The sequence below is a fragment of the Elgaria multicarinata genome, chromosome 5, assembly GCF_023053635.1.
Source record: "Elgaria multicarinata webbii isolate HBS135686 ecotype San Diego chromosome 5, rElgMul1.1.pri, whole genome shotgun sequence".
Taxonomy (NCBI): Eukaryota; Metazoa; Chordata; class Lepidosauria; order Squamata; family Anguidae; genus Elgaria; species Elgaria multicarinata.
In genome coordinates, this window is record NC_086175.1 from 136,342,908 (window position 1) to 136,356,709 (window position 13,802).

The 13,802-nt window shown below is 45.7% G+C and overlaps 1 protein-coding gene across 2 annotated transcripts in view; it reads left to right on the forward strand.

Annotated features, from left to right (window-relative positions):
* The window catches only part of ACER3 (alkaline ceramidase 3), a 74,364-nt gene that overhangs the window by 40,593 nt on the left and 19,969 nt on the right, over positions 1-13,802 (forward strand). For both annotated transcript variants that reach the window (XM_063127289.1, XM_063127290.1), the window contains exons 5-8: positions 3,547-3,628; positions 5,097-5,132; positions 10,343-10,401; positions 13,118-13,219. In XM_063127289.1, the coding sequence (XP_062983359.1) occupies positions 3,547-3,628; positions 5,097-5,132; positions 10,343-10,401; positions 13,118-13,219 (279 nt within the window). The remainder of the gene's footprint in view (positions 1-3,546; positions 3,629-5,096; positions 5,133-10,342; positions 10,402-13,117; positions 13,220-13,802) is intronic.

The window sequence follows — 13,802 nt, forward strand, 5'->3', positions numbered from 1 at the left end:
ATCTTCATCTTTATTAAAGCTATTCTTCCAAACTTAGAAAGGTTCAATCTCTTATATTTTTTTACTTTTTCTAATATCTCTTTTTTCAAACCACATAAATTCTCGTTTTCTAAATCTTCTAAATTTTTAGTAATCCTAATTCCCAAATATTTAATTTTTTCTTTACTTTTCAAATCTGTAACATTCCCTTCCCACTCCTTTTCTTCCTTTTTAGTATAGTTAAATAACATCAATTCCGATTTTGCCCAATTTATTCTTAACCCCGTATATTATTATTATTATTATTATTATTATTATTTGTTTAGAATATTTATATACCGCTCCCCATTGAAAAATTTCGGAGCGGTGTACAAGGTAAAATGAAAATAAAAACAGAATAAAACAATTAAAACAAAATGTAAAAAGAAGCAAAAATCAGAAATCCAAGGCTGCATGTTAGAGAAAGGCTTCTTGGAATAAAGATGTTTTCAGGAGGCACTGAAAGGAATACAAGGTCGGAGCCTGTCTGACCTCCAGAGGCAGGGAGTTCCACAGGAGGGGCGCCACCACGCTGAAGGCTCTTCCCCGGTGGATTCCAATGGGAGGATGGATCTGGGGGGAACCACCAGGAGCAGGTCCTCGGATGACCTCAGTGACCGGGCAGGTTGGTAAGGGAGAAGGCGCTCTCTCAGGTATCCTGGTCCCAAGTTCTGTTCCTACAGTGACCAGCGTTCCAGTCCAGCATTCAGTTCACACCGCTGTCACACGGCCATCTCAAGTGCGACCATACTTAGAATACAGTGTACAGTTCTGGTCACCACATTTTTAAAAAAAAGATATTATAGAGCTGGAAAAAGTGCAGAAATGGGCAACTAAAATGATTAAGGGTCTGGAGCATCTCCCCTGTGAGGGAAGGTTACAACAGCTGGGATTGTTTAGCTTGGAAAAAAGGAGGCTAAGGAAAGGCATGATTGAGGATAAAGAAATATGGGATATTGCTATTAATGATAAATTAACATGTAATATAAAAGTTAGAAGAGGGATGATAAAAACGAATGATTTTGAGGGAATATGGACACAGTTCCTAGAATTTGTTTTATCAAAGGGGAGAGGGAAAACACCCCCAGAGGAAGCAATGAGATTCTGGAAACATGAATAAGATCCTGTGGGTGTGGGGAGCACTTTTATGTTAAGTATGATTATGTTAATAGAATTAACCTAGAATATATCTTATCAAATGTTTATTTTATATTCTTGTGTATTATGTAGTATTGTTTTATTGTATTGATGTATTGATTTGTATTGATTTATATTGATGTTTAATAAAAAGTTAAAAAAAAGGAAAGGCATGATAGATGCGTACAAAATTATACAGGGTGTGGAGAATGTGGAGAGGGAGACATTTTTCTCACTCTCTCAAAATACTAGAACCCGGGGTCATCCCACGAAGCTGATTAGTGGGAGATTCAGGACAAATAAAAGGAAGGATTTCTTCACACCCTGCATAGTTAAATTATAGAATTCACTACCACAAGATGTAGTGATGGCCTCCAATTTGGATGGCTTTAAAAGGGGGTTGGATAAATTCCTGGAGCAGAAGGCTACCCATGGCTACTAGCCCTGATGGTTGTGTGCTGCCTCTAGTATCCGAGGCAGTGAGTCTGTGTACAGCAGTTGCTGGGGAACATGGGCGGGAGGGTGCTGTTGCACCGTGGACTGCTTTATTGGTCCCTGGTCGACAACTGGTTGGCCCCTGTGTGAACAGAGTGCTGGACTAGTTGGGCCCTCTGGGACTGATCCAGCCGGGGTCTTCTTATGTCCTTACAGTTTAAAGGAGTCTAACCCCCTTTGAGGAAGTATTGACAATTCTGGTCAAAAGCCCATTCAGCATAAATTTACAGTATCGTACAGCAAGGATGTGGACCATTTTATAAACGGAGATGGATTACACAATCCATTTTAGCTGGGGTGGGTGGGTTTCTTTTAGCCCTATGTTTGTGGGTTTGATCGGTCTGATCCGGCACAAAAGTGAAAGACGTTTGGCATGTTTTTGGAAACACCAAGCTGCCACACCTGTTTGGCAGAGGTGGAAGTGTAATGAGTGTGCACAGCGTGAGCAACCGTCCCTCTTTCAAATCATTTATTGACTATTTATGAACAGCCCTTCAGATCCACAGGACCCCAAGGTGGGTTGCACAACATCTTAAACTGGACGTGGGGAGTAGAACCCTATCCTTTCTCTCCCATCTTGGGTTGACATTTATTTATTTATTTTATTTATTTATTACATTTCTATACCGCCCAATAGCCGGAGCTCTCTGGGCGGTTCACAAAAATTAAAAACATTCGAAGTATAAAGCAACAGTATAAAACCATAATATAAAATACAATATAAAAGCTCAACCAGATAAAAACAGCAGCAATGCAAAATTACAAATTTAAAACACCAAGTTAAAATGTATTTATAGATTGTTAAAATGCTGGGAGAATAAAAAAGTCTTATCTGGCGTATAAAAGCATATAATGTAGGTGCCAAGCGAACCTCCTTAGGGAGCTCATTCCACAGCTGGGGTGCCACAGCGGAGAAGCCCTGCTCCTAGTAGCCACCTGCCTCACTTCCTTTGGCAGGGGCTCGCGAAGAAGGACCCCTGAGGATGACCTTAGGGTCCGGGCGGGTACATATGGGAGGAGGCGTTCCTTCAGATAACCTGGCCCCAAGCCGTTTAGGGCTTTAAATGTTAATACCAGCACTTTGAATCGGGCCGGACCTGGACTGGCAGCCAATGAAGCTGGAAAAGGACTGGCGTCCAAGAAAGCCCGAAGTTAGCAGATTGTCCTGAGACAGTTTCCACACAGTTTCTGCATTGGCAGAGTTGGACTAGATGACCTTTGAGGTCTTTTGAGCTCTGTGGTTCTAAGTTCCACTGAACCGGTCCAAGCACATGGAGCTTCTGCGTTCTTTCCAGTCCTCCTAGTAACCTGTTTGCAATCCTCAGAAGACGAAGTGTGTAATTAATTTCTTTTTAAGAAATTAATTTTTTTACCCTACCCAGTGCCTGTTTACCCTACCCTGTGCCTGTTTGCTTTCTCTTCCCCTCCTTATTGTTTTACTATGATTTTATTAGAATGTAAGCCTTTGCGGCAGGGTCTTGCTATTTACTGTTTTACGCTGTACAGCACCATGTACATTGATGGTGCTATATAAATAAATAAATAAATAATAATAATAATAATAATAATTTTGTCCCTCCTGTGCCTCATCTCCTTTCATGCGTGTGTCTGTCTCATTTATTTATTTATTTATTTTATTACATTTAAATACCGCCCCATAGCCGAAGCTCTCTGGGCGGTTCACAAAAGCCTGAAACAATGAACATTAAAAACAGATATGCAAAAATGTAAAACCATCAAAAGCATAATAAAAACAAGATCGATTTAAAAACAAGATCGATTTAAAAACAACTATTCTGGGGTCAGTTAAAAATTCAGCGTCTGTTGTTAACTGCCTAATTAATTTCTTTTGTCGCTCCCGTGCCTCATCTCCTTTCACGTTTGTGTCTTTCTCAGGTCCGAATGCTTCAAGTACAAGAAAACGATCAATTATCCACTCCTGTTCCTACTAACAGCCTACAGCGCTGGTGTCACCATAGTAAGTTATCCTTTTCCCTTCTGCCATTAGCATTATTTTTCAGCTTATCCGCTGTCTCCCTTTCCATCCAGTGCACATACAAACACAGTTATGCATCCAATTGCAAATGAGTCAACCGCTGGAGGCTCCGATGTCAGTGGGGCAGTAAATCCGCTCCGGGTTTTTGGTCAGAGCCAGTCAGAACTCTAGATGAGCTACCCAAGCTGTGATAGCTGCTTTAAAGTTCTGGCTGAAACCTGGAGCGGATTCACCACCCCACTGATGTTGGAGCCACCAGGCTTCGCTGGCGTGAACCTCGCCGCAACACGGGGCACCCTCCGGGCCCTGAGAAGGATAACATTGTGGCAAAGGTACAAATAACATTGTGGCTGCATATGAGCCAACAGTGCGATATGGCTGCAAGAAAGGCAAATGCTATTTTGGGCTGCATTAATAGAAGTATAGCTTCCAAATTATGTGAGGTACTGGTTCCTCTCTATTCGGCCCTGGTTAGGCCTCATCTAGAGTATTGCGTCCAGTTCTGGGCTCCACAATTCAAGAAGGATGCAGACTAGCTGGAGCGTGTTCAGAGGAGGGCAACCAGGATGATCAGGGCTCTGGAAACAAAGCCCTCTGAAGAGAGACTGAAAGAACTGGGCATGTTTAGCCTGGAGAAGAGAAGATTGAGGGGAGACATGAGAGCACTCTTCGAATACTTGAAAGGTTGTCACACAGAGGAGGGCCAGGATCTCTTCTCGATCCTCCCAGAGTGCAGGACACGGAATAACGGGCTCAAGTTAAAGGAAGCCAGATTCCGGCTGGACATCAGGAAAAACTTCCTGACTGTTAGAGCAGTACGACAATGGAACCAGTTTCCTAGGGAGGTGGTGGGCTCTCCCACACTGGAGGCCTTCAAGAGGCAGCCTGACAACCATCTTGCAGGGATGCTTTAGGGTGGATTCCTGCCTTGAGCAGGGGGCTGGACTCGATGGCCTTGTAGGCCCCTTCCAACTCTACTATTCTATGATTCTATGATAGGCATCAGGGGAAGCGGGCTGCTGCTCATCTAATTGTCCATAGCTTACTGCACCCCTAAATTTCAGGGTAACGTAACCCTTGCACTGTAGTGTAAATGGCACAATACAGAACGGGTGGGGGTGTGGCTCAGTGTGATAGGGCCCCCGCTTTGCATGCCGAAGGTCCCAGATCTGATCCCTTCCATCTCTGGATAAGGCTGGAAAACCTCCTGCCTGAAACCCTGGAGAGCGGGTCGCTGCCGACAGTGGTGCAGCAATGGCCTGACTCGTGCAAGGCGGCTTCCTACGTTCCTTTAAAGTTGCAAGCTACTGTAGCTGCACCCGTACGAACATCCAAAGCGGCCTCATCTTCAGCTGGGCCGCTTGTGGCTCTCCTGCCACAGATGGGCTCCCTGTGATCTAAGACAGCAAGCGATGTCCTCTACATAATTCTCTGTGTTTACTGTCTGCAGGTATACCTAAACTGGAAACAGCCTGTGTTTCATCAGGTAATTGTTGCTCCTTTTTTTTTCCCAGTTTAAACATAGGGGGTGTAATTGATTATCATGGGAGCATTTCCTAGGCACTTCTGGTGACGCTTTTGTATTCTTGGTGGGTGGGTGGAAGCATATTTTTCATGTTTTGCCGCACAACCCGGTCTCCTCACAAGTGGACTGGTGTCATCCTAAAAAGGGCTTTGCAGTTACGGAGCGCAGATGTGCTCTGGCATAACTTTGCATACAAAAACATACATTAAAATTTCTTATATGTAGTGACCTTGTTCACATGTAACAAGAGCCCATTGGTTAAATAAACCATGGGTTGTCGGTGACAGGCGCTGCCACTTCCACAACCCACGGTTGGCTCCTTCACAGGTTGTGGAGTGTGACATTCGAATCCAGACTGCTGGGTTGTTTCGGGGATAAACAACTAAGCGGTTAACCCAACAAAAAAACATGGACTAACTGCTGGGTTGATTAGCCCCTAAACAATCCAACAGTCTGGGTTCAGACGTCACACTCCACAAGCTACTATGGAGCTTATTGTGGGTTGTGGGGTACAAGCAGAAGTGGTGGGTGCACTGCGGGCGGCGCGCTCTCTCTCCCCCCCTCGTGTACGACAGTCCATGGGTTCTTTAACTGATGGGTTGTCGTTACGTGCAAACCACGTCATTGTGTACAAAATCAAAAAAGAAAGTGCGGTATTCAAATGCGGAATATCTTTATTTCTTACAACGTTTTTCTTTTCCTCGCACACATTTAGCCAAACATTTCATCATCCTGTGAGTAAGATTTGAGTAGGCATGCCAGGAGTTAGGTATTCTTTTGGGGCCCGATCCAGCCCGCAGGCCATGAATTGATTATCCGTACCTTGAAACAAAGAAATCCCGCCCCGTTGTATGTCACTGCCAAGTTCATTATACTAAGGGTGGCTAAAAGTTGGTGGTCAGAATACAGCAAACCTCTTGTGGCTGAAATCTATGACCAGGAACCCCACCTCTCAGTCCACCTCTCTCCTTCCTGTTTCCCCTTCCTTTAATAACCTTTGAGAGAGGGTGGACTCAAGCATATGATGTAGTAAATCTACCCCTGAAGCTAATTTATTTATTTATTTATTTATTTATTTATTTATTTATTACATTTCTATACCGCCCAATAGCCGGAGCTCTCTGGACGGTTCACCAACATTTAAAACATTCAAAGTATAAAACAATAGTATAAAACCATAATATAAAATACAATATAAAAGCTCAACCAGCTAAAAACAGCAGCAATGCAAAATTAGGAATTTAAAACACCAAGTTAAAATTTATTTATAGACTGTTAAAATGCTGGGAGAATAAAAAGGTCTTCACCTGGCGTCTAGAAGCATATAATGTAGGTGCCAAGAGAACCTCCTTAGGGAGCTCATTCCACAGCCGGGGTGCCACAGCAGAGAAGGCCCTCCTCCTGGTAGCCACCTGCCTCACTTCCTTTGGCAAGGGCTCACGGAGAAGGACCCCTGAGGATGACCTTAGGGTCCAGGCAGGTACATATGGGAGGAGGCGTTCCTTCAGATAGCCTGGCCCCAAGCCATTTAGGGCTTTAAATGTTAATACCAGCACTTTGAATCGGGCCCGGACCTGGACTGGCAGCCAATGAAGCTGGAAAAAGACTGGCGTGATGTGGTCTAATCCAGTCTTGTCCCGTTAGCTGCCTTGATGAAATCGTCTGGGAACCAGATGTTAGACATTTCTGAATTCCTCAGGGTAGAAGTATGGTTTAAACCCTCTCAACCCTGCCAATTCAACTGATGCAGTACCCGCAGGGCAGTGGGGGACGCATGTGTTCATGCTAATATTGCAGTGGAGAATATTGGTGCATCTATGTTTGGTGGAGCAAAAAAATAAAAATAAAATACCAATAGCTTTAGGCCTTGAGATGAAGGAGTATGAAAAATGAATGGAGATCCCATTTTTCGTGCCAGACTAAGGGCGCAACCCTAAACATGCTTGCCAGCCTGTACTAGATACAGGGGGGACTTGATTCAAAGTAGATAGGCATAGGATTGCACTCTGAGAAAATCTGGTGCCTGTATCAGATTTCTAATACACCAAGGCAACCAGCTGGCTGGACCTTTTTCTCCCTTTACTCGCTTGTTTTATCTCCTCTTCCTGCATCCCCCAATTCACCCTGCACATCTGGATTATTTGTTTCCCTGTGCCTTTGGGTGGTGGCAATTTTTGGAAGGTATTAAAATTCAAATGATATTGAGCAATATCTTGCCTGTCTTGGCAAGGCTCTGGCAGTCTGGTATCCACCTTCCAGCCTCATTAGAGGCTGTAGGGCAGGTAGGAGTCATTGCCTGATTAAACGCTCGTAAATTCTAGCCTTGCGGCAACATTGTATTCTTACACCACGAGCCCTTTGTTCCAAGCACGGTATAAATAACTTCATTAAACAGACTGGGGCAGAAAACACTCCCCGTTCTCCACGCTCAATAGTTAGGGCACATTCCGTCATGACTGCGTTCCAAGAGTTTTGCAGTCTCTCATTACTTAGTACAGGGTTTTTTTTTTCCAACCTGGAGGGAATCTACACGTCGTACTGAAGGCGCCTGCGTGCGCCTCCAGTGCGCCCTCAAAATGATGGTGTAGACGGAGAAAGAAGAGACAGAGGAGGAGGAGGCTGGGGAACCGGCCATGTCCTTGCCGCCGCCACCGCCTCCCCGCCGGCCTCCTGCTGCCGGGGTAAGAGCCACCCAGGTTGGAGAGCTTGGCGGAAGCGGAAGCCGAGCTCTCCGACCTGGGTGGCTCTGAGACCGGCGGGGAGGCGGCGGCGGCAAGGACGCGGCCGGTTCCCCAGCCTCCTCCTCCTCCGCCTCTTCCTCCGCCTCTTCTTTCTCTGCCTACACCATCGTTTTGAGGGCGCACTGGAGGCGCACGCAGGCGCCTTCAGTACGACGTGAAGATTCCCTCCTGCTGCCCTACAGGTTTGTTGGATTGCAACTTCCATCTTCCCCAGCCAGCAGTGCCGTAGGTCATGCTAGCTGGGGAACAATGGGAGTTGTAGTCTATATCTGGAGGGCATCATTGGGGAAGGTTGATTTAATATAATAAATAAAGTCCGAAATCCATGTTGGTGTAATAACCTTTATTGGGCCAGCCAAAAGATCATGAAAAAATGTGCAGGCTAATACAGGTCTCTCCTGAAGCTGTATATGCCTGTGTATTTTTTCTGCGGATTAGGATTTCAGCACCTGGCTGCACAATAGTACGTGCAAATAAATGAACACCAGACCTGGCACCTGCTTTTTCCCCTTGCTTTCTGCCGGCTTCTGCTGCTGGTTGCTTTGCCTCCTCTTTTTCCTAGTTTGTCAAGTCTCCTTTGGTGTGATCGATATTGGTGCGAACACACAGATAGATGATAAAACACAGGTGGAACACTGGCAACTCAAGGGCCTGGATCCATTCTGTAGTGCCGTCAGTTCTGGCCCATCGCCTCCCCCTCCTCTATGGCCATTAGGCTTTGACGGTGGAGGGGAATCGCAATCGCTGCGCTGGGAGGTGGGAGATCTTCAAGACTGCAGCTGGAGAGAAAAGGATCTCAAGAGAGAGTGCCCTCCCCGGGGGCAATAGCTTCCCATTGGCTCCAATGGAAGGCTTTTCTCAAGCCTCATTGGTGGTGGCGGCGGATCGCAGCAGGACGGGAGGATTAACCCTTCCATCCCTGGCTGCAGGGTGTGGGGGGTATCTTTCTGGTGATTGCCCAGTTGACAGTCTGGGCCTAAACCATGCTAAACCACGGTTAGGCTGCTAACCCTTTTGCAGGAAATGGTTAGTGAGGGTGTTTAAACCATGGCTGTGTAGCCACCGTGGTTAGGAATGGTTCACGCTACACACTAACTCATGGTTCACATGACACGCTAAGCCTTAACGTTTAGCTCAAAATGCTTAACCACCATGGCTTAGCGTGTCGTCTGAACAGGGTCTCTGTGTGTGTGCGCATGCGTGCGCTGGAAACTTAGCTGTGAAGAACTGTGGCTGAAAAAAGGTCCCCCATGATCTGCTACCAATCACCAATATGTTTACTTGCCCTTTGGTACTTTACCCTATTTCTTCGATTCTGACGCACTTTTCCCCCCATATAAACATCTCTAAAAATGGGGTGCGTCTTAGAATCGTGGGTGTGTCTTAGGGTTGTTTTTTGTTGTTGGTGGTAGTACTGAAATTAGTGTGCGTCTTACAATCGATGGCGTCTTACAATCAAAGAAATACAGTATATGTGTGGGCTAATTTGCATTCCTCGGTAGTTTGTTCCACAGAGTGTGATGTATTGTGTACGGAGGAAATAAAAGAGAGTCTAGCAGCTCTGGAAGATATTAGGGTCTCCTTTCGTAGCTTTGGGGGGAACAAATGCAGCGTGTGTCATGGGGTTAAAAGCTGGGAAGCCTTTGTGGAACAAAGATACTAAGTGATGATCATCTAAACTTGTGTTGTACCCTGCCTCGATCCAGAGGGAGAGGCGGGTAACAAATAAATAAATTTTTTATTATTATTATTATTATTATTATTATTATTATTATTATTCTGCAGCTTTAGGGGTGAAGGGGATGTTGAACAAAAAAGGTAGAGCTAGAAGTAGGTCCAAAAAAGAATGGGAGAAAATATTTTACCTGGCTGTATGGCATGCGGCGGAGAATTGGAATATTGCCTTAACAGCCGCTCCTAGGATACATTATACCATAAGAAAACGTACAGAAAATGTGTGCTAACAGTTGAAGTCAAACAGCAGACCCCCCGTGTAACTTGAAGGCTAACGTTAGGGGGTTTTGTAAGCGAAATCCATCTGATGCTTGAATTGAACCGAGGAGGCGTCGTGTGTGTGTGTGTGTGTGTGTGTGTGTGTGTGTGTGTGTGGTTTCACAGGCCGCAAAGAATCCAGGTCAACGTATTCCCATTCATCTTTCTCTCCCCTTGTCAGCCTGGCTTCTCCCTCAGCCCTCATGCCACGATTTATTCAAGGTTGTTGTCGCTATCGTTTTAAGAACATCGAGGCAAAACTCAATAGCCTTGAATCCGTTAGCCTAACGCGGAACACCTTCCATACAAGGACACGTAACGTAGCTTGTTGAAAAAGGGGGGGGGGGGGAACGGCGCCTCGCGGGCTCAACTAGAGAGAGAAAATGTAACACTTCTCCCACCCACACACACACACACCTCTCTTCCTCTGTCCCACAGGTGATGTATGGGGCGCTGGTGGCTGTTCTGGTACTACGGTCCGTATATATAGTGTTATGGTAAGTAATGGGTTAATTTTGAAGTGGCAGGTTGCCCTTGCAACTAATCCGCGGGTAAATCAGCTGGAATTGCTGTTGGCTTTCCAAAGTCCTCGTACACTAAACTGCCGTTGGACTTCTATTATTAATATTATTATTATTATTATTATTATTATTATTATTATTATTATTATTTATTTATTTATTTATTTATTTATTTATATAGCACCATCAATGTACATGGTGCTGTACAGATTACACAGTAAATAGCAAGACCCTGCCGCATAGGCTTACAATCTAATAAAGTTGTAGTAAACAATAAGGAGGGAAAGAGAATGCAAACAGGCACAGGGAAGTGTAAACAGGCACCGGGTAGGGTGAGGCTAACAGTATAGAGTCAGAACAAACTCAACATTTAAAAGCTATAGGGAAAAGAAAAGTTTTTAGCTGAGTTTTAAAAGCTGTGATTGAGTTGGTAGTTCTCAAGTGTTCTGGAAGAGCGTTCCAGGCGTAAGGGGCAGCAGAAGAAAAAGGACGAAGCCGAGTAAGGGAAGTGGAGGTCCTTGGGCAGGCGAGAAGCATGGCATCAGAGGAGCGGAGAGCACGAGCGGGGCAATAGTGTGAGATGAGAGAGGAGAGATAGACAGGAGCTAGACCTTGAAAAGCTTTGAAGGTCAGCAGGAGAAGTTTATATTGGATTCTGGAGTCTCTCTGGTGTTGTTGATTTGGGAGATTTGGGGCAGGAGCAATGGTGTGTCCACGCACCACCGCCGTCGTTAGCAACAGCCACTCCTGTGGTTCGCAGAGAAGCATTTTCGTGATCCCTGTGGCAAGCTACTGCCAGGGTACAATTTCTGCTGGGATTCCTGCCCCCCGGCAACTGTGTTGTTGACCCCCATACTGAGTCCCGTACGCTCGGCAAATGAACCTGTCTGTGCATGTTTCTGCAGTCTACGAGAAAATAGCTTCACTGCTTTGGCATCATGTATTTTGGCCTTATTTATTTATTTATTTATTTATTGCATTTCTATACCGCCCAATAGCCGAAGCTCTCTGGGCGGTTCACAAAATTAAGACAATTCAAGTATAAAACAACAGTATAAAACCATAATATAAAATACAATATAAAAGCTCAACCAGATGAAAACAGCAGCAATGCAAAAATACAAATTTAAAACAGCAAGTTTAAATTAATTTATAGACTGTTAAAATGCTGGGAGAATAGAAAGGTCTTCACCTGGCGTCTAAAAGAATATAATGTAGGTGCCAAGCGAACCTCCTTAGGGAGCTCATTCCACACCCAGGGTGCCACAGCAGAGAAGGCCCTCCTCCTTGTAGCCACCTGCCTCACTTCCTTTGGCAGGGGCTCATAGAGAAGGATCCCTGAGGATGACCCAGGTACATATGGGAGGAGGCGTTCCTTCAGATAGCCTGGCCCCAAGCCGTTTAGGGCTCTAAATGTTAATACCAGCACTTTGAATCGGCCCGGACCTGGACTGGCAGCCAATGAAGCTGGAAAAGGACTGGCGTGATGTGGTCTCGTTGGCCAGTCCCTGTTAGTAGCCAGGACTATTACCTTGTATAGTAAAAGACTGATGCTGACACTTACGCCCCAATCCTGCATATGGAAGTCCCACCCTGAGTTTAGACAGAGCTTGTTCACAAGTAAGAGCAGTTAGACTAAGCAGACGACAGGGGTGCAGATGAGGCTTTTAAATCACAGGAAATGGTCGGGACACAGGTGATTAGTGGGTGGAGTGATTAGTAGAACAGCCTGGCCAAGCTGGCTGGGAGTGATAGGAATTGTAGTCCAGGCTAGGGACGGCTGAGTTAGAACATAATATTAACCTTCCAGCAGAAGTGAGAGAAATGGAGAGTGCCTTTGGCCTACTTATATTGCTGCAACCCCCTTACATGTGGTGCTTTGACTGGAACGTCACTAATCTCACAAGTATCAAAACTGAAACAGGAAAGGAATTTTTTTGCTGAGGCCTGACTTGTGACCAGTTTTCCACAAGAAAGCTGGTTCGGCTTTTGAACTTGCATCTTGTGACTGTGTAAAAACTCTTGCTCAATTTTGGTGTCTTAAAACAGCTCTTTCCCTGCCTGCCTGTACAGCCTTCGGCCTGGGGTAGCCTGGCCGGGGTGTGCACTCTGCACGACAAACCGGAACCTCATTTTGACCTGTGTCCGCACTTACCGCGTGAAATACAAATGACTCAGCCATCCCCAGGGCTAAAATGCCAGTGGCTGTGTTCTGACAATCACCGGGGCCAAAGAAGCCATTGTGGCTTCTCCCCGTCCCCCGCACATGCGACTGCAATTTGCATAATTACCCACGATGCAGCGCGGGTTGCCATGTCATCTGAACCCGGAACAGTCTGTGGCAGGGGTGGCTTCTGACCGACGCCACAAGCCCTACTACAAGCCCTGGGTTGTAGCATGAGTAAGACGCTCCTCCTACCAGGAGGGGCTGCCCCACAGGTAATTATGCACATTGTGGTCTCGGGGGGGCGGGGGGGGGAAGCCACAATGGCTTCTTTGACCCCCGTGATTGTCTGAATCTAGTCAGAGTCTTTAGCGGGGCAAAACAGCTGGTGTAGTGGCTATTACTGAGCAATACAGCCTCAGTTTCTCCTCCATTCCACCCTTAGCGTTAACGGTGCAGATGTGGTGAGTATATACTAACCTGTAAAGTGCTGTAAGGTACTTAAGATTTCATTCTGCCTCAATCTAGGGTATACCCATGGCTCAGGGGGCTGGGCTATACGTCCCTGACCGTTTTTTTGCTGGGTTTTTTCCTTTGGAACATAGACAACATTTTCTGCGATAAATTGAGGTGAGTGAATTGTAGTAAGGTTATTATTAGTTTTCAATCTTCTGATCCTTTGGGGATTTACCTCTCAGAGCCCGTTGGTCAAATAGGCAACCCTTGCACTGCCTCTTTGGTTCTGCTGTAGCCGTATTTGCAAACTGTACCCAGTCACATTGCACAGGCCTGAATGCCAAAAGCAGCTTTTAATTAAAAGGTCAGTTTACGACTCTCACATTTAAATTTCTTTTAGAACTCTTGTAACTGCTTTTTCAACCCTCAAAACGGTTGAAAAATCATTTCGAACATTTCCGTTTTGGTGGTGATGAGAACCTGATGGGCATATTTATATGAAAGCTGAAAAGGAAAGGAACCTCTCGTGCAAGCACTGAGTCATTACTGACTCTTGGAGGGACGTCAGCTTTCGCTGACGTTTTCTTGGCAGGCCTTATAGCGGGGTGGTTTGCCGTTGCCTTCCCCAGCCATTATTACCTTTCCCCCAGCTAACTGGGTACTCATTTTACCGACCTCGGGAGGATGGAAGGCTGAGTCAACCCGAGCCGGCTGCCTGAAACCAGCTTCCGCTGGGATTGAACTCAGGCCATGGGGA